Consider the following 27844-nt stretch of genomic DNA (forward strand, 5'->3'; position numbering starts at 1 on the left):
TCTCCATGACTACATGACAAATGACTGCTGGTTAGTGCGCAACACAATTTCTGCTAATTACAGTAAATAGCTCATCATTTGAATAATGACATGGCCTAATACAATTCTGTGAGCTGCATCCTGCTGACATCAAGATTCAACTGGCCTAAATTCTTTATAACCAGCCATGATGTCTGTCTGTACCAGTCTTCAAATTTGGCACATTCGTCCACTTGGACTAAAGGACTAACTGATTTTCCTGGTCAAAGGTTAAAGGTCAAGGTCACTATGAACTCACCATAACTCAAGAATTCACATACTAATAATGAGGATTTTATACAAATGTCTAAAAGGCTAAATGATAAAGTGATGACATTATGGACAGACATGTATTTAAACTGCACTACGATTGGTGGAGGCATACAACCGCGATGATTGGATGGATTCACATGAAATTTTGTCACATTCATGTTCCCCTCAGGATGAATGGTTGACTTGTTTCTTGTGCCAACTAAAAGAAAAAAAATCTTAATGTGCAAAATAAATGACATTCCATTGACAAGCAAGCCAAATAAACTAAAATGGTGAAGATAGTAGATGTGAGCATTATAATTATTAAACATCAGCATGTTGTGATTGTGAGCATGTTAGAATTCTGCGGTTATTAGCATTTATGTATGCAAAAAAAAACTATCTAAAGATGCATTGGTCATTCATTACATTAAAAAACAACATAAACCCTTCTCCTTTCAAATATACTTTATGTATTTTTTATAACTAAAACAGAGTTTCACTGTTCAGCTCAGATTATCCTATTTGATACATATTGGGCAACAGTTTTTTCTTAAGTAAAGATAATGATGGATTATTAGATGAAAAGTTACTTCAACTATGACCTCCAGTCTGAACCTATTAGGTACAATATCTTTTTCAATGTTGCTTTTCAGCAAAGGCAAAGCGTTTGTACCAGCATTGTATATTGACTCGAGGTTGGATTTACCCTCCAGATTCAGCTCCTTGGCTTTCAACACTGGTCCCGACTGGTAAAAGGCTCAGAGGTGACTGCTGTTACAGTAATCTGATTAGTCAGATTAAACCACTGCATGCCGCGGTAATTTGACCGACACTCCCCAGATTCCACATTTAGAAGCTGCCTCAGGGCTTTGTTCCAAAACACTTTGTCCTGTAGACTCAAACAATGTGTCAACAAGTTATACAGACTCAACACGCGTCGATTCCTATGTCTATTTCCACTTTTGTGCATCAATAAAGAAAATATTGAAATAAAAAAAGGTAGGCAATCCATCTGAAAACACCAGTTACACACTCCTGCAGAGTTCAGATGTTTAGGTCAAGCTGATTCTGCTAAATGTATGTGTTAATAGCTTAAAACCATCCAGACTGTGTTGTTCTCCGCAGAGACTGGAGCAGAGATCCGCCCAGGGTGAAGGCACCTACCAAAACATTCCTCACTCGTTCGCTGTCTCCTCAACTATTCACAGGCCTGTAATAACATGTGCAGAGGCAGCACACACACATACGTGCATAAAATCAAATCACATACAAATATTTTGTTGACTGTTTTTTTTATATATATAGCAGACAGTTCAGAGAGCACATACTGCAACATTTATATACATGGTGTCTCTGTGGCTCGTGGTAAACTCGCTCTACAAGTTCGTTTCACATAATCCATCACAGAAGTATAAGTCCCTGCCAAACTTTAGGGCTTGTCTGTCACAGAAAGCCATGTATCTATTTCAACATTGATTTCTTTTGCAACATTTGCAACAGGCGTGGGAAGTACAGAGGTAAACACGATACATCCAATGAAGCTTAATCTTTATTATAGGACTTTGGTGCAACAACACAATAACAAATATTAAGGAGGTCCCAGAAAACCTGTACTCTGGGAATAGCAGTGGGGCGACTGCTCTGTTATCAGATGTTTTTTATCAGAAAGAATTCAGCCTCGCCTCTCGTCACGTGTCCGACTTCGAAGCAGTTCATAACAACCACTTGAGTCCTGCAAAGACGGCTGGGGGTCGGTTCAGCTGTTTATGCTGCAGGTAAGTGCAGTGGATAAATTCCCCTCATTCCACAGACCTGTGTTCTGCCTCAAACGTTTGCTTTACTGATTGAACTTCGGTCTGTTCACAGACAAATACATTCCAGGGACAGTGAGTGGAGGTTTTGTAAAGTACAGGCAAATGTTTCACAAGGACTACTTTAAATAAGATCTGGCGGGATACCTGCTGCAGTTTAGTGTTAAAGGATTTGACTCGTCTTTCTTTAAAACCTGCAAAACAAATGAATGGCTGACCCTGCCTTAAGGAGAGACACTGCAGGTAAATAGTGTCAAAAAATACATTTTAAATATGCCTTATTAAATATGGGCTAATTTTCATACTTTTGTAAAATAAAAATCTGAGCATTGGATAAAACCAGGCTACACGTTCTTATTTTATTTTGTTGACATATTAGAATCAAAGGTTATTACAGAGGCGATTTTGGATATCTCTTTGTATCACTCGATAGATCAGTGTCGACAGCCATAAACAATACATTTGCTCGATGTTTTAAGACAATGACTATGAGTAGTGTATTAACAAACCGCCCTGTAAAATCCTTCAGAATATTGATAGGAATAAAATTATAAGGTTTGGTGTTTGTGGCTGAAAGTCTGAGAAAAAACTCACTGTGAGAAAAACAGCCTTTAAAAAAGGTATGTTTTGAAAAATTCCCTTTTTTTTTAAAGACGCTACAGGTAAGTAGTGTAAAGGAAAAAAAAAATATGTATCACCAGAAACTTCCCCTTCTCTTTTATGATATATTATAGAAAATGTATTGATCACTAACAAAAAATGAATTGTTAGTTGCAGCTCAAAAAATAACTACAAAACAAAAAGTGGTCACTGATGCAAAAATCTCAATCCAATCTAACCCTGGACTTTAACATCAGTTGTACCTGTATGGTTATAAATAAAGGGAAATACAATTCTGTCTGCTTTATTTATCCACTTACCCCCATTCCATTCTCACAAAGTAACCTGTGTGTGTTTGTGTTCCTGTGTGTGCGTGCGAGTTAAGATAAGCATTTCACCAATGAGCAAAAGAATGTGAAGAGTTTCATCTGGGTCCTGTCCAAACAGAGAAGTAGTTACTGTGAAATTACAACCTCGGGGTCTGTGTTTGTGTAAACCGTAGAGAGCGGCTCTGAGAAACGGTGGTTTAGATCAGGGGGACGTTCCAAAACTTCAGCTCCTCTCTGTATGTTTGTCCAAATAAAGTAATCAAATCAAATCAAAATCTCAATAGGGTCTTGAGTTTATTGTCTTTCTTAGAATCAAAACAAAAAACAGCGACTCCTTGACATCCTTCCAAAATGAATATGGAACCTTTTTCTCTATAAAGAGTAGAAAAAAATAATCACAACATCTATTCTGCTGCTCTGTCTCCATTTGACAGCAGGCTTTTAGCAGCAAAAACACTTAAAAAAAACATTCCTTCTCAAACCCCATGTGTTGAAAGTTCATTAAAAACTGCCTATCGCTGGCACAGCTTGGTGTCCACGATCCCTTGTAACTTCCTGCCATAACTGACATTTGTCTCATTCATTCAAATGTCAACATGTCCTGGATGTTCCATGGAAGCTTTTTACAGGCCTGAGCCACGCAGGTCTCTGACAGCAGACCTAAACACACGGCCATCAATGACAGACGTCTGCTGCTGTTCAGGATCACTGGAGAAGAGATGGAGGAGAGAGAGATGGATGAGACACTTTTTCCAATGAACTATTTTGTTTTCAAGTTAATCAAAATACGTCTAAAGAATCTGGTCTTGTACAAAGAATGTAAACACCAAGAATAAGTCTCAACATATCTTGTGAGAAGTGAAGAAGATATCTTATAAATGTGCTTTACAGACACCTCCCAATAGAGCAGCAGACCATAAATCACTCACACAAAGTGTCATTGTTTGCTGCTCACAGGCGAGCTGCCAAATACAATAAGCAGATTTATGTTTCCAGAGCTGCTGAAGAAATAATTATACAACATAGGAAACGTGGACTAAAACGGTTGTGTTATGTAATATATTTATTTTCAATGTCTGGGGGTCTATGTAGAGAGGGGTGGGGGGGCTGTTCAAACTAAGAGAGCATCAGATGCCACCTGCTGGTGCTTTAAAAGAAGAATGAAGCACCGGGACATCCCTAATGTGTCACAAAAGGTACAGCTTAAGGGTCCACCTATCCCTTCAAATTACAAAAATGAATCCTAATTTCTCTCAAAATTATAAAAAAATTTGATTAAGATTGACATAAATCCACTAATACAATAATGTGTTTTATATTTACAGATTTGGCCTTTTTAAACAAATATGAGCATCATTGGTAATTTAACGTTGTCCGTGACTATCATTATAAAATCATTGCAATGTGATGCAGGAGATTTTTATACAACAGTGTGTAAAATCTGCATTAGAGGTTTTTTCTAAAACACTCTTTCAATGTTCTATAAAGGCCTACAGCTGCTTCAAATCATCTACAATAATAAAAAAAACAATTACAGAGAAGCTCTAATATATAGTAAGTTAAATATATTGAATATTGGCACAACAGATCTGTATCTTGTTGTGTGTGCTTTGTTCAACAAAGAACTGCCTTAATAAATAATTACACATTTTCATTCTGTCAATGTCCAGTTAAGAAGGCTGTGTTAAGTAACGTTAAATCTAAATTTTTTCACAATTGTCTTCATATATGTTTAAATTTGGGCCACAAAAAATGTACTTTGGTCACCAAATTTAGAAGCTTGGTGGCCTGTGTTATTAATAACATTATCGTCTATCCCTGGTGGGTATCTGAAACCTGGGCAAGTAAAAGAGTATTTATCTTCCTGGCGGGATAACATCAGCGTTAGAAAATAGGCTTTCAAACAGATACGTCCTCTTACCTCTGATAGCCTGTGAGTTGGAAGTGAGCACAAACAGTTTGATGAGGCCCAGACAGAGCGGAGAGTAGTCGTGCTCCCAGATGACAGCGGGGATGAGGAGCACCTTGCCGTAGCAGGACAGCAGCAGGGCTCTGAGGAGCAGGCTGAGCTCGAGGGTCCCACCGTGCAGACGACCCACCACCACCCAAAGGAACCACAGCACACCGCCGCAGAACGCTGACAGCTCTACGCCACCAACAGACAGACATGTCAGATACAGATAGATGTACAAAGTGATAAATTAGTTTTTTAGTACAAAAGGCGTTTTCGTACTAAAATGGATCAGTAAGATTCAGCCTTTACCAACAAAAACAACATTTTAGGGGATTTGTCATTTCTATTCTTTATCCTCTAGAGGGTGCTGACTCCAGGATTGTGATGAAATGATTCGCTGACTGAAAGAAAAGTCATCTACATTAGTTTTTAAACAAAGTAGGTCATTTTGCAAGCTAAAGTTTTCTCTGGTTCCAGCTTCTCAAATGTGAGCATTTTTCTGCTTTTCTCTGTTTTATATCATTTCAAATTAAATATCTTGGATTCGGACTGTTGTTTGGTAAAAACAAGTGATTTAAAGACAGCACTAGGACCTCTGGGAGTTTGTGAAGGGCATTTTTTATTCAATATTTATTTTACAGGCTAAATGATTATTACAACAGATCACAATAATAAAGAGTAGTTCTTAATTGCAACCCTGCACAAAGTTAAACATAGAGAGACCGCCGAGTTGCTGCTTGCATTTTAGTTTTGTTAAGGTATTCAAATAGACAAAAATATAATTAAGATTGCAAAATATTGTAGTAACTAAAAGTAATCTATAAATAAAAGGTCCTGCACTCAAAATTCATAATCATTCAATTCAAAATATAATTAAATATACTAAAAGTATCCATCAGAAGGTACCTGTACTGCACAAACCATAACAGAGGTGTAACGAAGCACTGGTTTAATCATCTTACCGAGGGCGGCCAATCCAAACATGCTGTAGAACTCCCACTCCTTGGTGTACCTGATGATGTCAGCAGGGTCACTGCTCTGCTCGGAGCCATGGAGCAGGGACCACCTGAGGTAAGCCTCACACAGCAGGCAGAACACACACAACTTCCAGTGGATCTGGAGAGGTGGAGAAGATATACAAACACACACATGAAGTAAACCTGAACGCCAGTGACGAAAGACGTATATAAGATATATTTTTAAATGAAGAAGTAGGAGAATTTCCTCAGCACACAAAGGAACGCTTCATCCTTCAGTTTAGCAAAAAACAATTATCAAGATCACCCAATTTGGAGATACGTGGTTTTCACTGGAGAGGAAGGGGTCTGAAAATGTAATCTAAAAAAAGGTAACTAAAGCTGTAGAGGAGTAAAAATTATAATATTTGTCTCTGCTATGTAGTGGAGTAGAAGTATAAAGTAGCACAAAATGGAAATACTCAAGTAAAGTACCTCGAATTTGTACTTAGATACAGTACTTGAGTTAATGTACTTCCACCACTTTTGACTTTTAACTTCAGGGTTCATCAAAAGGCTGGTAATTAACACATAACAAGCACACACACACACACACACACACACACACACACACACACACACAGTTATAATATCTATGATTGACTTACATTCAAGGTTGTGTTGAACAAAATGTGTCTGAAAGCCTGCGTCTTGCACAAAATGGCATCAATCAGGATGATAACTGGGTCATATTCAATGTACTTGTCCACTGGCTTCTGGCACGACTCCTGGAGACACACAGACACATACAGGTAACGTCAACTCCAGCTGGTAGAGATACTGACCAATCACTCTGTTATTTCCATGCTGCTGTTAAGGGATGACAGGACAATGTTAGGGACATTATCCTAATAATAAATAGAAGAGTGTTCAGGCATGTTTTCCAATTTAGCCATATACAGTTAAAACGTAAAATACTTTAGTTTTAGGAGAGACTAGTATGAGATCTACGTTGACTTCGCTGTTTCATCTTTGAGGCAAACATTGTTAGCGAGCATTTTCATTATAAATAGTACTCAAATCCAAGTAGTTAATAGTTAACGCACACATATCGTTATCTTCAGGATCCCGTTACTGTAATCCCTGTGTAACTCCGTGGCTTTTTCGTTACATTCAACACACCTAAAGTCACCTTTCTCCATTCTTCGCCCTGTAAACTGCTCTATTACTACTAAACAACGCGAGCATGGGAAGCGTAGCCTGCGTCACAGCGGAAGTAATACTTTTACACACAGCCCCGCCTTCAAAATAAAAGTCAAGACCTGCAGCTGTTTGGTTCTAAACGATCCAAATCATAGTCAGAGAACAAGTCGAATGCCGAAGTAGGTTTTCACATATAAAGGACGTTTGTGTGTGTGTGTGTTGAGGCACATAACGAAAATAAGTAAACTAAGACAACAGAAAACCAAGTACTATCAAAGTCTAGAAAAAATAGAAATAAAATATATTTCTTCAATCAATAGAATCTGATTTAATGGATTTCTTGTGACATTTATTCTATAGTAAGGCTATGGACCATTCCTCAGTTGTCATGGTAAACATGTCAAAATTGTCCCAGTGTACAGTACCAGTCAAAAGTTTGGACACACCTTCTCATTCAACTACTTTGAAGAATCTATTTATAAAACATAATATTTTAATACAGATTAAACTATCCAATAGTATACAAAAGTAAAACTAAGTGAAAGTTAAAAAGTGTTTGAACGCCACCAGATGTAAAGTTAAAATGCTGCTCATCAGTAGTAATATTCCAATAATCTGATATAATATATATATATATATATATATATTCCAATAATCTGATATATATACATATATATATATATATATATTCCAATAATCTGATATATATAAACAGTACCAGTCAAAGGTTTGGACACACCTTCTCATTCAACTACTTTGAAGAATCTAAAATATAAAACATATTCTGGTTTGTTGAGCATTTGTTTGTTTACCACATAATTCCATATGTGTTCCTTCATAGTTTGGATGTCTTCAATATTAATCTACAATGTAGAAAAAAAAATAAAAAATAAAAAATAAAGAAAAACCATTGAATGAGAAGGTGTGTCCAAACTTTTACGGTACTGTATAAAATATTTTTGTGTGTGTTTTGAGGCACATAACGGTGGAAATAAGCAAAGTAAGACAACAGAAAACCAAGTACTATCAAAGTCTAGAACAAATACAAATAAAATACATTTCTTCAATCAATAGAATCTGATTTAATGGATTTCTTGTGACATTTATTCTGTACAATGACAATAAACTCTTTCTTTATTAAAGTCTTGGCCAAAGTATCTCATTACAGCAGTTGTTGCAGTTGCTCTCATCGTAATGGTAGAAGTAATCTAATTTTATTTTGAAAAGCTATAACGGAAACAGTTTTCATTTGTTCCGCTTTGTTCACGGATGGCGGCTCTGACTGGAGGGACCGGTTTGACAGCTGCAGAGTGTGTTGGGAAATGTAGTTGAACCGTCCTCTCCGGCTGAGGGGGGCGTGGCTCGTTCGGTTCTGATCGAACTGCAGCAGCTTCCGCTTTCTCTGGCGTCACACATGTAGCGCAACATGGCCCCTGTCAGCCGGGCTGTTGTTGTGGTCGCGCTCTCCCTGCTCAACCTCAGCCGGACAATCTTTTCCTCCGAGTATTTCTCCACGCTCACTCTGTTCAACAATGAGCTCCACAAGCAGGGATGCAGCTCGCTGTCCGAGTGGGAAGAGTACGCGGCTGACTGCGGTAAAAGTCTCTCTTTTTTCGCTGTTACTTTGCCACGTCTTCCCCGGTTCAGCTGTCACTGTGGAGCCCGGCTAGCTTAACCGTCTGTAGGCTAACGCTGAGATGAGCTAATAACAACAAGCAGTGACAGCCCACGGGAGATACCTGAGATAAGCTCTCCGTCTCACTGCCGTAGAGGTTGAATGGGATTTGAAACCAAAGATAAAAAAGAAAGAGAGTCTTAACACAGGAGGGAGGACATAGTGTTGTGTACCTAACAGTGAGAAAACTCAACACAAACTCACAAATAAACTGCATACCAAGAGGTCAACACCGAGCTCCATTCAGAAAGACAGCAACATTACATAACAGAAGCATAACTGAAGCATTTGCAGTTCAGGCAGTTGTCTTCTGGTGGAGTCTGTCCACGTGTGGATCAGGTCATTGAAAGCTGTTGAAGGATGAGTTCAGGGGCAGTGTTTGTATCAGTTTAAGTCCATTAGGGCAGTGGTTCTCAAATGGGGGTACGTGAGATTTAAAAAAAAATATATTTAAAATTAGCATCCATTCAAAAATCCTTTAAAAATTGTTATTTAATAAATATTCAATAAAATATAAGTGTAAGTTCATAAACTGAATTTAATGCAACAATGCAATCGTCAGTGTTTAATAAATCAGACACTGATGGCAGAGTGCTTAGTATTACATCTTTTTTTTTTTCAACCAAAAATGCTTTGCGCTGGTTAGGGGGTACTTGGCTAAAAAAGTATTTCACAGGGGGTACATCACTGAAAAAAGGTTGAGAACCACTGCATTAGGGGGTAGCAGGAGGCTTCACCTCCTGAGAGGGAGGGTTCTGGTTGTACAGGGAGGTGGCGTGGTATTTTGGTGGAGGTGGACTAAACGAAATGAACTGGTTAAACAAGTTGAGATTTCTGCTGTTTGGCTCAACGCATGTTGTTGCTGATCTGAAGAGATATTCTCAGGGATTTCCAATGTATTTTATTAAGTACAATAGCAACATTCTTGGCTTCCTGCATGTTTTGGCACAAGCGTAGCATACATTTTGACCTTTTTTGATGTGTCTTTTTCAGCTTCCTAGGCAATCAGCATGCTCAGTTTAGCTTTAATTACTATCAAAAAAATGGTTCTCTATGTGTGATAATGCAATGTAGTTTTAACAAACTAATCCCTGTTCATGCTTTAAACAATGTTAACTCTGGTTAGATCTAAAAGTAGCGTTTACTATGGTGGCAGTGGTGACCATGACATTTCAACAAACTTTGGATTGTTGCATGTGCTTTGCAGTAATTTGTAAAAACATCTGAAAATATAAGCCCTTTTTAAGTGATGCACTTCTTAACTTCAACTTCATGTAAACTTCATGTAATTCCAACATAAATTGAGTTACTCCTTAGCGCATTAGGGTTGGTCTGCAGAACTTGGTTGAGTCATTCAAACCACACTGCTGACGTGACACTATGAGTGATGTCTGGTCTTCTTGACAGAAATAAATGTCACTTTAAAGACTAATGCTGTGGCATAATGAGTTTATTGGTCATTTTAAACGGGAAAAAACATTGAAATACATATAGTCTGAATACAATACATACAAATATTCCTTATTGTGCTAAGTAATATAAAGTGCTGATAAAATGTGTCTTTTCAGAGTCCTCCATTTTACAGTTGGAAGACCCAGACTGTGAGGAGGGAAGCAACCCGCCCTGCGAGTCAGTCTTCTCACTTAATGCAGAGAAGATCCTGGTGAGATATCTCTCTCTCTCTCTCTCTCTCTCTCTCTCTCTCTCTCTCTCTCTCTCTCTCTCTCTCTCTCTCACACTCACACACTCTGCACGCACACACACACACACACACACACACACACACACACACACACACACACACTTCAATCAGATCCACGAGTCGCTTCTGGTCAAGCCATAACATTTTGTTTTCATCTAAATAGCACAACACTTATATGTGCTAAATGTCTGTGACAAGCTCTCCAGTCCTTCAATTTTGAATCAAGTGACAAACCCTATTCTCTATTATTGATTGATTTACTCCAATTTATTGATGACACATTATGCAATGCTCATGCCTTAATTTGATACGCGTTCCTCGAGTCTTGGTTTGACATTCTGACATGTTGAGCCAAATTAAAAGACAGTTATGACGGAGTCTGTTGCATGTTTTCATCTTGTCAGTTGTCTTGCTGTATTTGCTGTTGCTGTATTTCAAACCCAAAATGCTGCCACAGCAACATTTGCATGCAGTCAAATTTGCATCCTGTAATGGTTTATGTCATGCTGCCAGTCTCCATTTGGGATTACACAGTAAATACAATGTGGAACTGCAGGAAAGAGAAAGAAAAATTGCCTTTTTCATGCAATACACAGAATATGTATTGCTTCACAAAAAGTTGACTCGGCAGTAGTAGAGTCCTTGACATTTGAAAGGATTGTATTCTCTGATCTCTAGGGCTTAATAGCTCAGTATCATCTTATGAGATGCTTGAAAGATAGTTAAACCTCTTTTTATTAAAACAAAGGTTTTAAGTTACAGCATTTTTGCCACTTTACAAATATATTAGATATAGTTATTATATGGCAAAATGTCACTTGATTCTGAAACTTTTAAAGGAACAGACACATTTTTTAGTTTGTCCACCTTTGAGGCTCACATGTTATTCTGTGTTTTTCTGCTTAATTTGGTCGCTCTGCCTCTGGCTTCACACAGGAAACCGTTATTTTCATCTTTTTCTTAGCATTGCGTGTCAGCGCTGTTTCTCAATGTGTGTCTCTCTTCTCACCTATACATGTTATTGATTGTTATCTTGTCTCCACCTATCACAGAACCAGGCTAAGTTGTTTATAGAACAGAAAAAAATCCCCTTCCCTGTAGATAACCACAACACAAACGAAGAACTTGGTAAGTTTGCATGTTCTAAATAACAAACCTTATTCATGCTGAACAGATTGATATGGTTTTGCCACGTTTTTCCCAGTTAATCATCATCACTTGCTCTGTCATTGCAGCTATAGGCTACGTTCTGATAGGCAACGGCCTTTATGATGAAGCCATCAAACACTTCTCACTCTTATTACAGGTGTGTTTGCAACTGGAAAAGCAGATGTTCACTCTCAATGCATCATGTTTTTAATATTGCATCACTTCTGCTTTTTGCCACCCTCTACATGCCTTCAACCTATAATCAAAACACATCTTCCTTTCATTTTGCTGAGCCCTAAAATATAAATATTATATAAATGCGTGTTTTGACTTTGATTAAAGGGCGACCCAGAGCTGGTCAGTGCCATCTATGGGAGAGGGATAGCTTATGGGAAGAAAAGTCTACAGGTGAGTGATAGCTTTCCAGCTTTTTTTGGTGTATTTTCTATTGCTTCTGGATGTTTAGGAATCCCCTGAAATTATTGTTATTGTTTACAGTGCTGCATTTTCTCTGCACATGTGAATCACTCTGTGGCTTTGAAATGTGCAATAGAAATAAATTGTATTTACTTACTTAACGTTAAAATACTCATACTCATAAACTAAATAATTTAGTTATGGCTAAAGCAAAATTATTATTATTGCCCTCATTAAGAGGTTCTTTTTAAAAAATGTTATTGAGAAAATGTTGCTGCTCAATTCTTTATGAGAAAAACATCATTAAATACTATGCTTTAGTCAAAGTTTATCAGTTAATTCATAGCAGATGTCTTGTACTTCACATTACAAGTTACACAGTGCTGCTGTCTGTGTTTTTTTCTTCCCTTATTTGCATTAAAAGTTGAGTTTGCTGAACAAACCCTTAGTTTAACTGGTATACTCCTATTCACGTCCGTCTCAAAGCTAGATTTAAAACAATTTGGCAGCACAGGGAGTTGTTGTCTGTTTGCATTATCTAATTCATCCTGGATTTTGGTGACAGCAGCAGTTTCATGTAAAAGCAGAATGACTCAGTGTGTCATTTAATGTATGTAAATCCAATCTGCCAGGACTCTGCAGGGATGACAGTGTGCTGTTAGAGAAATGACAGGACAGCAGTTTTTGTGTTTTTGACTTGTTGGTGGCTCCTAGTTTTGTTCACTATGTACTAAGGTTTGTGTAAACAAAATGTAACTGCCTATCCTTCCTGTGTCTCCATGCCAGGACATAAAGAATGCTGACTTGGCTTTGTACGAGCTCAACAGGGTCATCACCCTGGAGCCTAACTGGCCAGAGGTCTACGAGCAGAGAGCAGAGGTACAGACAAACGTTAAAAGAGAGAAAATAACTCTTTATTAAGGTTTATGGACTCTGAAGCTCCTTCAAAAGCATAAGTAGAATCTTTACAGGAGATTTCAAGTGCTACAACCTTTTGGCAACAATGGATATCATTTAGCAGATCAATTTCCATGCAAATTTCTATACTGTTTATAAGTTGGAACTGATCATTAATCTCCACTATATCTGATCAATTGTATGTTAAGACATCTGGTCAACGAAGCATCACCTGCTTCTTGATAACATGAGATTTGCACAGTTTTAAAATTGGAAAAAAAGCTTACAAGCTGTGAAATTTATCAGTGTTGCTTTTATCATGTACACAGGACCACAAGAAACGGAAAAAATTGCTACAAAGTTGTAAATAATCAGTTGTTGGAAAATGTACGCCGTGAAGTTGTGTACAGCACAGGCCAGTAATATATAAATTCACCAGTGTTCGAAGAATCAGACTGCCTGTTTGTGAAGAACGTCCTCTTCCCCAGGTTTCACTTTGAGTTAACACTTTGTGAGCTGTAAGCCACTTGAATACATCTCTGGTGTAATCAGTCTGACATGCAAGTCACACGAAAGTAGTTGCACAATCAGGTCTTCATCCTGACTGACACTTAACGTCACTTTATTTCATTTTGTTACAGTTCACTAAGAACATTAGACATATCGTTAAGAACAACACACAGGAACAATTTCACAACATGGTGCAACACGAAGGCCAAGTGAAGACGCTGAGTATTGCGTATTTTTCCTGTTATATTTAAAACAAAAATGTTTAGGTTTACTTTGAAAAAATACTCAGTAGTCTATATAGTCCTCTCTTTTAGAGGAAATCTACCATAAATAATGGATCACATGCAGTATTTTGTGCATTTCTGGGGGGTTTTCATCTGCCTGTCAGTGTGTTTCAATTAAAAAAACGGGTTCACAAACTACTTTTCAGATGGATTGATTCAACCAACTTTTCCTATTCTGCAGGAAAAATCATTTTATTGCAAAAAAACAAAAACAGGATTTCGCCAACAATCAAATGAAAATACATGATTATGGGTAATATTTTTTTAGTATGTGCTAGGACTTTATCTTTCCATTCTTTTTGCATATGCATCTTTAGATCCTGTCTCCTCTGGGTCGTATCAGTGAGGCTTTGAGTGATCTGACCAAAGCCATCCAGCTGCAGCCCTCAGCCCGTCTCTACAGACACAGAGGAACACTGCTCTTCATTTCCGAGGTCTGATTGACAAATGTCCTGTATGTGCAATGTGTATGTGTGCTTTGCTTCCACTTGCTGACCCTGTGCTTTGCCTTCCCATTAGGACTATGTGGCAGCTATGGAAGACTTCCAGCAGTCTTTAGAGCTGAAGAAGAACCAGCCTATCGCCATGCTGTATAAAGGCCTCACCTTCTTCCACAGAGGAATGCTCAAGGTGAGTTGCTCAATGTCTCCTATTTTTGTCTTTTTTTTTAAGCGTAAATCTGGATATTTGGTTGTGTATGTTTGATTCTAAAAAAATGGATGAAAACCAAACGCTTGAAATAGCATTTGTAGCAAGAACGTCCCATTTATGTGTTTGTTTGTTTTTTTACTTATTTAGAGGGATTCTAGTGCATAAACTGCACCACATTTATGCTTTCTATCCACATTTATTTATTCACTGCCATTATGGTTGCAACATGCAGAAATAAGATAAAAGTTGATGATGATGATATACAATATTGAAAAGGACATACACCAGATTGTAAATTTTACACTTAATTACTATTTTCAAATTGTATACTCATTTTAATCCCCTATGAGCAGCTGCAAAGTAGATAGAGTGACCAGCTCTGGGAGGGATTGAATGTCTGGGTTGATTTTCAAGTTTAGCCAAGTTTTCAGAGGTTACAACATCACACAGAGTTTTTTTTAAGCAGACTGCTCAGTAGGGAGAGGATGCCGTGTTCCACACCAGGGTTTTCTGTATCTACTTATCGTGGAGGCCGTAAATCAGAAACCAAAACTCCATGCACCGTGAGGAAAGTTAAAACTCGTGATGTCTCCACTTCTGCCTTTGAAAACATGAAACATCTAGAGAAAATATAGCTTAAATCTTAACCGGATTGTTATTTTGTAGTCAACCAAGGCCTTAGTTCTACCTCCATAGTGTTTCTGTCAGGTTAAGCGGAGTGCAGAGCAGTGTCTGCAGCTGCAGCTTTTTTTAGCTGCAAGACTTGTATGCAAAATGTTCAGCCGCCGTGGTTAATTTAGTCACGTGTGTATTTTTTTTTTTTTGGTTGTGTTTATCACCTCTGCTAACCGATTTGAAGGGGGAAACACTGTACAAATAACAACACTCTGAATATACGACCATGCAGCCAGTAGTAGATTTGATACTCAGATACAGACACTCCCATCATCATAAAGAGTAGTGTGATGTACTGTAAATGTGAGAGGTTGCACATAAGAAGTGCTGTATTTTGATATTAGAATCTGCTGCAGCTAGACCTACACAAAGTCAACATTGCACAATCTGCTTTTTTATCAGTGAAAGCTGCGGGTAAAATAGTGTGACTTAACCCTTTGTTTGCTGACCCCGTTGGTGCACACATCATAAAAACAAATGATAACATAGTGAAATATTTTATCTACACCAAACATTATTTTAACTAATTATTTAAACCGAAAAAAGTTTGCAATATGCAGACACAGATTGTAGACACAACCTGAATATATATATATATGATACAAAGTGTGAACAAATCAGCGGAGTCTTAATTTTAGGTCTATCCACCATGTTTTGCATGTTCTTCTTGTGTTTTGCATGTTCTTCTTGTGTTGTCCCTCTGAAAGGTTGTTGTGTTTTCTGTCATCAGGAAGCCATAGAGACATTCAAAGAGGCGCTGAAGTTGAAGTCTGACTTCATAGATGCGTATAAGAGCCTCGGACAGGCCTACAGGTAAAGCAAATCGTATAAACGTATAAACATAATATGTTCTTTTTGTATTTAAAGAATTGAGAGTACCTACCTTTCCCCTCTGCCTCACTATCAACGTGCACTGTTGCTCTCTTGGTATCTCTTTCTTCCTCTTTCCAGAGAGCTGGGTGATTTTGAGTCAGCGATGGAGAGCTTCCAGAAAGCCCTCATGTTGAACCAGAACCACATCCAGTCTCTCCAGCTCCGAGGCATGATGCTGTACCATCACGGCTCGCTGCAGGAGGCCATAGGCAACTTCAAGGTGGGGGAATCCACAGTTGAATTAAAATAGCTTGGTCCTCCACTCCTCTGTGAGGATTGTATGGAATCTTACAACATAGTCTTACTCATTTAAACAGCAGATTTAAACTAAAGTTTATCTGTTAGTGAGTAACACAAACAAATGATAGCATCCACAAGTTCATCCACCTTAAACTGTGTGAATACCATATAAGTCCAGCAAACTTCATCAGTCCAACTCTTCTAACAGTCTTCTGTTTTTGGTTTCTTTGAATTTCTCTTCTCCTATTGGTCCTCCAGAGATGCCTTCAGTTGGAACCCTACAACGAGGTGTGTCAGTACATGAAGGGGTTGAGTCACGTGGCCATGGGACAGTTCTACGAGGGCATCAAAGCTCAGACTAAAGTCATGCTGAACGACCCTCTGCTGGGGCAGAAGGCCAGCTCTGAATACCTCAAAGTTAAATACCTCAGAGGTCGGTGACACTGCATGCAAACACAAGATACCATAATAGATTCAATGTTTTGTTGCAATGCTTTCATCACACAACTGAAAGGCTCTATTTATTGTCAGTACTGAATCCTGTGCAAGTAAACTATCGAGAAGATCCCACTCTTTTTAAATGTTTTTGTAACAACTTCTCAGATTAAAGTTTGCTTTGAGGTTAAAACTATTTTTTTTTCATGAGAGTTTCACCAGAGTTTATACCACAGCCCCTTAAAATTCCAAAATTTAGATTTGCTGTCTGGTTCGGATTTATTTTTTGTACCTTTTGATGCAGGGTTTGTTTGAATTTCTAAATTAATTAATTATACTCAATGTAGGCAATGACAACAGCAGTGAGGCTTAGCTAAAACTTCCAATTGTAAAATAGATCAGTACAGGCCATTCTGATATTATATCTTATATTCTGCTTTGCCCCACCTTGTTTTCCTACCAGAGTACTCTCGCTACCTGCATTCCCACCTTGACATCCCAGTAGCAGAGTACAATGTGGACCAGGACTTACCAGGGAACTTTAAGAACCACTGGGCTAAGAACCTGCCTTTTCTAATAGAAGACTATGAAGAACAGCCCGGCCTGCAGCCTCACATCAAGTAGGTCCGATGGGTCCGTTACGGCTGATTATCACCTGGAGCTGTTACTATGACCAAAACTGTAGTTATTGTTATAAATGTGAACAGGATTTGAGATAATAATATCTATTGGAGAAGATTCATGCATTTTTTTGCTTGTTTTTTTTACGTTAATAAATTGTCCTGCACTTTATCTATGAAGTGAGTGTATCATCATTAGGAAGTCTGAGAAATCAGGAACAATCTTTATCCTAATTACAAGAGCCGCAGTTTGTAGCAAGTTTCATGAACCCAGAGCTGAGGCCAACAGTGTTTTATGGTTGAAACCTAACAACTGACATCTTTTTTATAATGCATGGACGCATGAGCGTCATGCAGGCAGATGTTTATATTCCTGTCAGCAAACGGAAACTCGTTTCTTCTGTTTTTTCAGAAGGTTGACAGGTAGCCACAGTACAGTTCAGAAAATAGCAAAACAACTAAAAGCTTTGACGAAGTTCATCCTTCCTGTGTTTGCGGTTTGCAGGGACGTGCTGCCACAGAACTTTGACAGCTACAGCAGTGAAGTTCAGAAGTTGATCTGCTCAGCCGACCACCTGGGGGCGCTAATGCAGTATGACACTCCTGGTTTCTTACCCAACAGGAGAATACACAGAGGTACCAGTGATGAATGCTGCAGTTCATAAAGATTCTTAAGTATTAACAGCAGCTGTGAAAAATTAAGAGTTGTTTGTACTTTTTTCAGCCATGGGTTTAGCAACCCTGGAGGTGATGCAGGCCATGCATCGAACATGGAGCAACTCCAAAGTGCGAGTCAACGGCAAGACCAGGCAAATGCAGTGGAGAGACATGTTCGACATAGCTGTCAAATGGAGGAGGTGAGGATTTAAACATTTTTTTTCAAAGAGCAGCATCACAAATGAAGAAAAAAGAAGAATTCAAACCCAGATGTTTATATCGGGGATGGGGGGGGTTAACGTAACATGAAGCAGAAGCAACGTTATAGATGTTGTGCATATTTTTTCTTTGGAAAAAGGCAAAAAATCTGTGTTGTAATGAACTTTATAGCTCAGGATCAATTGTTAGTATAATACATTGACTGTAGACAGGATTTATTTACCCAAAATGTAGATTTAGTGTCGAGTTACTCTGAAAGCATCCAAGTGTTAGTTTGGTTTGGCTAGATGTGAGCAACGACCAAAGCAACCTTCAAAATGTATCGTGTTCCAAGATAAATTAAGTTCAGCTCAGGAGCAACTGTGGAATCCTAATCATCTTCAGGTAATCATCCCAAAACACACAGGAATAAAGATGAAAGATGTTGCTACATAATAGCTATAGATTAACCTTTTAGAATAACAAAATGAAGTCTAGACTGAAGTACAAATTCATGAGAAAAGTTATTAAAGCCCAGAGAACTGAGAATACAGTCACTAAAATCACTTAAAGCTATTATATTTCCATCACTTGTGTTTGAACGCCTACAGCATGAAATTAAACAAACCAAAATACAGACTCAGAACTGAGTAAACGTTTCCTCTGTCCTTCTGACCAAAGAAGACATATCACTTTCCACCTAAGGGTCTTTGGCCCTTTAATGATTTATTCAGTGTTGATAGACTAACTGGGCTTTTCCTGTAGGATCGCGGATCCAGACCAGCCAGTTCTGTGGTTAGACCAGATGCCCGCCAGGAGTCTTAGTCGAGGCTTCAACAATCACATCAATCTCATCAGGTAACAACTTGGCCCCCGAGGACTGTGTCGGACGCTCTCATCAGACCATCGGGCAACTTGGATTTTAGAGTGGCTTTGCTTTGGGGGGTTTATCAACTTTGGAGTGTGAACATTCCTGGTAATACGACCCAGTTCATCCAGTTTTTAATTCACATTAGCCTTGACTCTGACAAGCTCACTGAAAGCACTTCTTCATACAAAAGCAGCTTTTTTTGACAGTGTGTTGAAATCCTTTTTTCTTCTTTTGCTTCAGGGGACAGATTATCAACATCAGGTACCTGGCGTACTTTGACAACATCCTCGACTTTATCAAAGACAGAATACTGGTGTACCACGGGTAAATTACTCCAATACTTCCTCCAGTTTCTATCTTAAGCGACTTAAAATACACGTTTCAGAATATTCTTCACTGCCTGAGTTGCTGCAATTCATTCCAGTTCTTTCCCTTCTTTCCATCTTTTGCATTCATTGAAAAACTTCCAATCCAAGAACTGTGGCTAGCATTCAGCATGTCTCACCTAAATTATTTCACAGCAATTGTGTTGATATGCTCGACTACTGTACGCTGCCTACATTGCAGAATTATTGTTTCCCCCCAGGCTTTGTTCATTTTGCATGAGAGTGTTGAAGAAGTGTCTCTTGCAAATATATAAATGAATATTTATTCTTCATCAGTTTCCTCACTCTTCTGTTTTCTTGCTGCTTCTTTAATTTACAAGTTCCTGTTTTGCGTCTCAGGGCATACAACCCCAGAGGACTCTTAGAGGTCCGTCAGGCTCTTGAAAATGTGAATAAAGTAGAAGATCTGCTTCCTATAATGAAGGTAAGGATGGAAATCTGGAATATCAGTGGGGAGGGAAGTAAATAGAGATAAAGATGATGTGTACGTGTCTAAATTAACTAGGTTAAAGTTTAGATATCACACACTCAACTCAAGGTCACTTATTTTTCGTTCGTATCACACCGTCCTTATCTGCAGGCTGCTACGTTGCTATGGAAATAAGTAAGTGGACCTTGAGTTGAGAGTGTTTTATCGTCGTTTCCAAGTTAATATAAATGAACTAAAGTTTATTAAATGTTTTACTGTAAGAGACCTTTGAAGTGACACAGTATTTTTTTGTTTTTTTTGGGGGTATGTTTAATGTCTTGAAGCCTTTCAGCAGTGAAAACCCAGAATGGTTCTTTGTGTGTTTTTTATTTCCTGAAGCAGTTCAATAGTAAAACCAGAGATGGCTTCACGGTCAACTCCAAGGTGCCGAGCATGAAGGATCCTGGGAAAGAGTATGACGGTTTTACCATCACGATTACTGGAGACAGGTACGAATGAAACGACGGTCTGCCTTATTTGGCCTTTTTTCCTGAAGTGTTCAGAATTTTCTTTTTTTAATTACTGCACAAACTCTCAGAAACCGTCTCAGGGAAGCTCTTCCTCACCAGAGTCTTGACCTGACAGTAGTACGTCGTCGTTACCGTCTTGAGTGAGAAACTGCTCGCCTTCGATGCCGTCTGGCACTTTAGAGAGGTGTTCTCTTCGAGGATGAATCCTGTGTGATCAAAGAAAGCACATCTTTACCCCTAGTAATGTGAAATCCATAGTTCAGTGACAAAGAAATGGCCTTTTTTTTAGATTAAACTGCACATTTTAGACTGACCTTTTATTGGGACCAGCCAAGGACACACCTGTGTAATCATCATGCTGTTTATTCAGCATCCTGATATGCCAGACGTGTCAAATGGCCGGATTATCTTGGGAAAGGGGAAGCGCTAACTAAAATGGATTTAAACAAATGTTGGATCAAAATTTGGGAGAAAAAAAGCCTTAAATAGTGAAAAATGGGAGTGAAAACAAAAGTATTGCGTTTTTATTTTGTTCTGTGTGCATTGAAATATGTACAATTTGGCAAGTATTTGAAAACATATTGTAATAAAAGGCTATGACAGCTTCCAGTTTGTTTGAGATATGATAGCAGAAGGACATTAAGTGATTATAAGTGATTATTATTTCCCACTGGTGAACTGTTTTCTGTGTTGTAGGGTGGGCAACATGTTATTCTCGGTAGAGACTCAGACGACAGAAGAGCGGACGCAGCAGTACCAGTCAGAGATAGAGTCCATCTACAAAGACCTCACCGCCAAAGGGAAGGCATTAATGCTGTCCACTGAGCTGGGGGTAAGATTTACCTCTGCAGTGAACTGGGAGGTTTTTTGTTTTGTTTTTGGGGCATGACTTCGGCATTCTATACATCATAGAAAGCAGAAGCATGTTCAATACAGGGATTTGTGACATGACATGAAACTTAACATTTGTTGACAGAATTAAATATTATTATCTAGTGTAGAATATAGTTCCTGATGAAAACAGATTATCCAGAGTTACGTGGAAGTTATTTTCATTGCTGCAAACGGCACAAACAAACTTCCCTTCATTTCAGTTATGTCTGGGTGGAGGCAGAACGATATAAATCTATAGTTAATCGCCAAACCTTTTCTCTTTTTTTTTCTCTCTTTTTTTTCCAGCTTCTCAAATGTGAGGATCTGCTGCCTCGTTCTGTTTTTATATTGCTGTGCATTGGATACTTTTGGCTTGCAGACTGTTTGTCAGAGAAAACAAGACATTTGAATTGTGGCCTTGGGCTTTTGGCAAAAAATGGGAGATTTTGCAATATTGAATTACATTTTACAAATGATTAATAGAGACTATGATTTAAAATGGAAGCCCATGTTGCAGTTGTATCGATCACAAACGCATTTTTATTTGAGTGAACTGATCCTTTAAATTATTCTGCATGGTTTATTGCAGCAGGAGGATGAAATAGAAAAATAGTGAACTGGGCTTAGCACCCAGCTGTTTAAAAGTATTAGTGTTAAATATTTCATTTCATTTCAAGTTGTCAGTCAGTACAGCAGTTATTCAGGTCCCCCCTCAGTATCTGACAATCTCCTCTTCTCTCCTCTTATTTCCCCTCTGCGGGACTGTCCCAGATATCAGTTTTCTTGACATGCAAACGGGGAGAGGGAAATATAATGAATTCTCTTGAGAACATCACAGTCATTTAACAAATAGATCACTTTATGGGATTAAAGCAGATGTGTTCTCCAGCTGGCTGCTGTAGATGTCTTTCAGACAGTTAAAAACAGACTCTTAGACTTTAGTGAAACATGATCTCACTATTAAAGAAGCATTCTGACTTGAAAGTCTATCTGTTCAGCCTTTACTTAGTTTTTCTTATTGTTGATTTTTTTTTATTAACTGTGACGACACTCAACAATGTCCCTGTTGTTGTAAAAATGTATTAAGATTATTGACTCTGACAGATACCTGGAACGAAATACATACAGGACATGTCTGTACAAACTCTTTCCCTTTGGGCAGTTTATGAGAAGACAGTTGACTGTGTGATGACTTTTTGTTCTTTCAGGATGCAGATGCCGTGTGTAACCTGATCCTCTCCTTGGTTTATTACTTCTGCAACCTCATGCCTCTCTCCAGAGGATCCAGGTAATGTCAACCGCAAAACAACCGTCATCCAGGCGTACCATTTAAATAATAATAATAATAATAATACAAATTTATTACCCGTGGGAAAGGGTTTTGTGAGAACCCATCTTCACAAAAATGCAACAATTAACCGCAGCACTCATTGAGCTGGAAGGACTGGCAAACTTTGAATGGTGTGCTCACAAACCTCAACTGCCAAATCTGCAGGACTTAAAGGTCAAACTTGTAGCCAGGCAAGTTTCATCTCCAAAAGCTGCAAGACACTTTTGGAGACGAAACTTGCCTGGCTGCAAGTCGTGACCTTGATTTATGCTTGAAGAACAGCAAGTTCTACCTTTAGAGTGATACAGAGCAGTAATTATGATGATACAGAGCAGTAATTATGATGCCAGCTTGTAACAGTGTTTTCCTCATCTGCTGCTCCTCAGCGTGGTGGCCTACTCAGTTGTGATGGGTGCGCTGATGGCCAGTGGGAAAGAGGTCATCGGCAGGATCCCGAAAGGAAAGGTAAACATAAGTGACCTTTCAGACTCTGATTAGGTTTCGACCAAGTAAAAGTTCTGTACGTACCGACATGTTTTATAAAATACTTTCAACGTGGCACAAGTCAAATTTGAATGGCGTCAGATGATGGTAAAGGTAAAGCATTCACAGAGAGAGATTAGTCATGTCTTGTTTGCTTTGATCATAGAATTAATAAACTACAAGACACTGAGAATGGAATATTTTACATTGTTATGGAGATTCTTCTAATGTCATATCGGTCTATATATATGATGTTTTTCCCGACAGAGTTAAAAACACTTGTACAATCACAGTAATAATAATTACACAACCTGTCTCCCTCCTTATATTTTCATCTTTCATCCATGCCAACTGCATTAATGAATAACCAGCTTTACATAAAGCGTGTGAGAATGGCAGTAGGAATTCAGTTTAAGTCCCGAACAGAAAACACACTAGTCTTCTCAGAACGCCATTTTTTCCCAGCTGTTATATCTCTTCCTCGCACTCAGCAGACGCTAAATATCACAAGCACACGGCTCTTTATCTAAATAAAACAGTAAGCGACACTTGGTAAATATGTGAATAACAAAATGTTCCCATTACTTTAACAGCTTGATACAGCCAACAATGTGTGAATGTCTGAAAAGGGCAGTTGTGTGTCTGAGGGGGAAAAAACAGCAGTAAAAGACTAGCACCAACTCCTTTTTTTGTTCTTTTTTTCTAATGAAAGGTGTACATTACACATGAGTCTGCCATCCGCCCCATTGATGGATACAAAGCCTCCTCAAGTATTGCTTGAAATCTAACCTCTGTTGTACCTGCTAAGCAGACACATTGTTCGTGAAACAAGGCAGAGCAAAGAAACCTGATCAGCTCATGAAAAGTCCAGCCAAGGTCCAAGCTTGTTGAGTGTCCTCATAATGTCCCGGTTTCTGTTTGATTGACTTAAGGCTGTTTGGTGATTTATGGATCTTAATGAATTAATAAAATAATTTGACTTGGATGAAACAAGGGAACATACAGATAAAGAAAAACCTTGTGTTTTATGCCTTCTTGCAGACATATTGCAGCTAGTTAGGACATAAGTTCAAAAGAGAAAATTAAATGTATTATTTTAAAGATTTCAAAGGCTTTTCCCTTTTACATGCAGATGTGCACACTTGCAGCGATTAACATAAACGCCTCCATGACGCATGTTCTACAGCTACGCCCTTTCAATAACTTCAGTTTGTTATGTAACATGTTATGTTTTTACTCAATCATTTTTAAACAATCAGAAGTAGGCCTTAGGTTAGACAGTTTTGGAAACCCCTGCTCTAAATTCTCTGTATTTGTTAAATATTGTTTCAGCTGGTGGATTTTGAGTCCATGACCACACCCAGTCCAGACAGCTTCAGTAAAACAGCAAAGAACTGGATGAACCTCAAGAGGTAGGAAGATAAAACATGTATTTTGTCTGTTATTCCTCTTCATGGCTTGACTCTTGTTTTTTTTTTCACACTTTTTCTTCCACAACAGTTTACCCAGTTGGTACCAGAGTCTCCCGTCCGTAGCGGAGACCTTCCCGTCAACCAGAACGATGATCGAGGTTCTAAACACAGACTCGTCTTCGCACTGTCCAAAGAAGTCCTAACACAACTTCAACACGGGGAGAGAAGTCTGTTTAACTCTTAAGTCTTAATAAATAAAGCTTCTACACTGGGCAGAACAAAGGGACCGATGTCTTCTGCACCCCAAACCAAACTGGATTGAGTTCTGCAAAAGCGTCTTGGCTTTAATAATAATTGTTTAACTTTTAAATTGGATAGAACTGAGGTGATACTGATCACTGCTACAATTTAACCTGATTTGGTATCAAATGAACCCTCCAAGTCCTGCTCTGTTCTCTGTCCTCTGTCACACATGGCTCTTAACTCTTCATTTCTAAAAGTTATAATTCTTACACCACCTATACTGGATGCTTGTTAATGCAGTGCAGGCCAACGTTGTCACAAAACCTGAAGTTTGACTTTGCTAGCAGTATTATAATTACTATGAAACAATTAATTGCCTCTACTTAAGCACCAAAACAAACGACAAACAAAGCAACAGTCACTCCTGGTGTTAAAGGTGTAGTTCGGAAATTGCATGAGGTACTTTTCCATAGTCGGTGTATTAGCAGCAGTGTGCTGCTGTGGATGAAGGCAGCAGCAAAACATATGTTAGACACCAAAAAATCAGTTTATGTGTAAGCTGTATTTAGAAATTTTCACAGCTTTACCTTGCAGTCAGACAGTCCTTTTATGATTTTTATTTAATAGAATTTCACTTCACGGAACACATTTAGTCATTTTCATAAAGTCAAATATAGATTCTGACTTTTGTAAAAATACAGATTTCTTTTTTTTTTTCTAGTGCAACACTTCCTTCCACACTCCAGCTGTTTGGAGAAGATGACAGAGAACAATTGTATGACAGTTTGGGATGCAGAAGAGACTCTGTCCACCCTCTCTTTTTCTCTGCTTTATAGGCATCACCACACCTGAAACACCCAAAGCACACAGTCCTCAATGACATGAGCCGTCAGCAGAAACGATCCTATGTTGCATAGTCATGGTTCAATCTTTAGCTTTAGATACCTGGAACTTTAACTTAGATGTTAATTTGTTATCTGGTATCTAAAACCATTTTTGTTTAGTATTCAAGTTTGTAATTGGCTAAGTTTAAAACTTATTTTTTAACCACTCCTACACACACACACACACACACACACACACACACACACACACACACACACACACACACACACACACACACACACATATACACATAGTCCCGCCTATCAGCAGAGAAAGAGTCTTGGGAAATTTAGAAAACCTTCAGGGCTATTGAATTCCACTCTGGATAATATATATTACCGGGTATATTGAACCCTGCTCTCGTTTAATGTGACCAATAAAGGGTTGTTTTTAAGAAGGGTTGGCTGCTGAACTAGTATGAAAGCAACAGTCAGAGATTTTTCAGAGAGCCACTTGTTGCTTTTTGTGAGGTAAAGTTCTCAAAGATTTGTCAGTTAAATGATTATTTGATCAACAGAAAGCGGTTATAGAAAAAGTTTGATTATTTCAGTGAGTGATCAAGCACAAATATCAAACGCGTTGTGTTTGTCCTGAGTTTCATGTCATTATAAATTGAATACATTTGGGACAAAAAAAAAAATATAAAGTATTTATTTCGGTAGAATTGACGACTCCTAAGTTCATGAAAAGAGATAAAAGAAGCAACAGATAACCTTTTTTCTGATATTGAATGGAATACTTTATACTAATTGAATAATTAATTTGTAATTAAAATGAAAAGTTACATGTCCTTCATGTCCTAATCTAGCTCTGGATTTTGGCAGAGAGACTCTAAAAATAAGTATAATAAGCTGCATTCGATAACATGTCTCATATCAAAGTGAATAAAAAAGTAAAGGCAGTCTGATCTTTATAGTGGGATCTGTAAATAGTACCTTTTTTCATTTTAAAGTAAGTCAAATTCCAAATGTGAGCAAATATATAAAATAAAGACTCCTGAATGATCTCTGACATCTCTGACTGTTGTATCTTGTAGAGGATTCATTATAGATGGGGGTAGAAGCACACCACATACTGTTATCATCTTCATGTCATTCCTTCAGCCTGCATCAGATGCCTTCTGTGTCTCACACACGTTTCTGGATTTTCTTTGGATTAATTAGCCGGTGAGAGCTGTTCTTACCTGTTCTCGCTTGGGAGAAAAGAGCTCATGTACCTCAGAATGAATTGATTTTGCATGGCCACATTTCTGTCTTGTCAAGTTTGCAGATTTCTGCAGAAAACCTGGTCAGAAAAAAAATATGGAAAAAAGGTTTTCAAAATCCTCTGAAAGGCATTTAATTGGCAGTAAATTTGAAAGTGTTGTTGTGTTTATGACTTGTGTGGTTTTCTGTTGGGTATTCTCTGAGGTGAAAGTATAAAAAGTGTCTGTTGACAAGATCGACATTTCTGGCTACACAAAATTAAAGACTCGTTCACTAAGGAATAATTTGAACGCTCACACACAAATCATAAAAACTGTTTTTTTTTTTGTAATTCAAGATAAAATTAGGAAAACCTGCAATGGAGATTATTGGATAAATATGAATGGAATGTAATGTTTACAACCTTATGAAAATACTTGAGTGGTTTAGAGTCTATATTAGCCTGTTTTTTTTTAACTCATCAATGTTGGTTTTAGCACAAGGACGAAACCAGCTAAGCAGGTAATTCACCTGGGATGATCTGAACAAATCTTTGTGAAAAAATTTCAGCCGTTTTATTTTCTCTTCATTTGCAATTTTGATAAATAATTGGCCTTGAATGCTAAGGTATCGTCACTGATAGTTATCTCAATGCTGCAGTAGTTTTTAATTGAATGTCCAGTTTCTTAAGTTTGTCATTTAATTAAATCCACAAAGTAAGAACAAATTGACCCGTTCGATGGCATATCTGATTTATTTCCTGCATTACTGACAGTCTGCTTTCTGTCACTTTTTCTTGTTCATATCAGTGATTGTGCCGACTGGCTGTCATTTCTTCTTCTTTTTTTTTTTTGCACTGGGTGACCCAGTCATTAAGTGCTATGGTGGGCTCTTAAAGCTTAAAACTTGAAGGAGTGATTTTTGTTTTTATTATTGAATGAGTGAATGAATGTTCAGCAGTCAATAAAACCGGTTGACAATTTTAACAGGCTCTGTCCTTCTTTATTGGGGGGGGGGACACACACCTTACAGTATAAAATGCTTTTGTTAATCTAATCAACACAAATAGCAGTTTCACAAAGTCATCCAGGACACAGTTCTAGATTAAAATGGCTGAAAGTTGTTTACC

General features: G+C 38.1%; 2 protein-coding genes across 3 annotated transcripts; one reads left to right on the top strand and one right to left on the bottom strand.

The window, feature by feature from the left end:
- Nucleotides 1-1609: 1609 nt before the first annotated feature.
- Nucleotides 1610-7182, bottom strand: arv1 (ARV1 homolog, fatty acid homeostasis modulator). The gene is made up of 5 exons (XM_054618081.1): nucleotides 7030-7182; nucleotides 6592-6711; nucleotides 5930-6083; nucleotides 4935-5159; nucleotides 1610-3721 (listed from the first exon to the last, which is right to left on the bottom strand). The coding sequence occupies exons 1-5, from the start codon at nucleotides 7123-7125 to the stop codon at nucleotides 3594-3596; spliced, it is 723 nt and encodes a 240-aa protein (XP_054474056.1). The 5' UTR covers nucleotides 7126-7182; the 3' UTR covers nucleotides 1610-3593.
- Nucleotides 7183-8503: 1321 nt separating this feature from the next.
- ttc13 (tetratricopeptide repeat domain 13) lies at nucleotides 8504-27685 on the top strand. Of its 2 annotated transcripts, none has more exons than XM_054618073.1 (23): nucleotides 8504-8721; nucleotides 10370-10464; nucleotides 11556-11631; nucleotides 11739-11809; nucleotides 11995-12060; nucleotides 12856-12948; nucleotides 14078-14194; nucleotides 14280-14390; nucleotides 15817-15899; nucleotides 16038-16179; nucleotides 16458-16632; nucleotides 17098-17254; nucleotides 17760-17890; nucleotides 17979-18111; nucleotides 18875-18967; nucleotides 19221-19304; nucleotides 19706-19790; nucleotides 20175-20284; nucleotides 21002-21137; nucleotides 22387-22466; nucleotides 22895-22973; nucleotides 24324-24403; nucleotides 24492-27685. In XM_054618073.1, the coding sequence occupies exons 1-23, from the start codon at nucleotides 8553-8555 to the stop codon at nucleotides 24604-24606; spliced, it is 2481 nt and encodes an 826-aa protein (XP_054474048.1). In that variant the 5' UTR covers nucleotides 8504-8552; the 3' UTR covers nucleotides 24607-27685. The 2 variants fall into 2 exon arrangements, with proteins under 2 accessions (XP_054474048.1, XP_054474049.1); XM_054618074.1 differs by having other exon boundaries at nucleotides 20178-20284.
- Nucleotides 27686-27844: the final 159 nt, after the last annotated feature.

This window comes from Anoplopoma fimbria, chromosome 18 (assembly GCF_027596085.1).
Source record: "Anoplopoma fimbria isolate UVic2021 breed Golden Eagle Sablefish chromosome 18, Afim_UVic_2022, whole genome shotgun sequence".
Classification (NCBI taxonomy): domain Eukaryota; kingdom Metazoa; phylum Chordata; class Actinopteri; order Perciformes; family Anoplopomatidae; genus Anoplopoma; species Anoplopoma fimbria.

What these genes read in the sequence shown, in the direction of transcription:
- arv1 (XM_054618081.1), bottom strand. Translation starts at nt 7,125, where the DNA reads ATGGAGAAAGGTGACTTTAGGTGTGTTGAATGTAACGAAAAAGCCACG. An exon ending in TGTTCAACACAACCTTGAAT is followed by an intron (nt 6,084 to 6,591) that starts GTAAGTCAATCA and finishes CCACCTCTCCAG; the next exon opens with ATCCACTGGAAGTTGTGTGT. An exon ending in GTTTGGATTGGCCGCCCTCG is followed by an intron (nt 5,160 to 5,929) that starts GTAAGATGATTA and finishes TTGGTGGCGTAG; the next exon opens with AGCTGTCAGCGTTCTGCGGC.
- ttc13 (XM_054618073.1), top strand. Translation starts at nt 8,553, where the DNA reads ATGGCCCCTGTCAGCCGGGCTGTTGTTGTGGTCGCGCTCTCCCTGCTC. An exon ending in ACTTCTCACTCTTATTACAG is followed by an intron (nt 11,810 to 11,994) that starts GTGTGTTTGCAA and finishes CTTTGATTAAAG; the next exon opens with GGCGACCCAGAGCTGGTCAG. An exon ending in TCTACGAGCAGAGAGCAGAG is followed by an intron (nt 12,949 to 14,077) that starts GTACAGACAAAC and finishes ATGCATCTTTAG; the next exon opens with ATCCTGTCTCCTCTGGGTCG.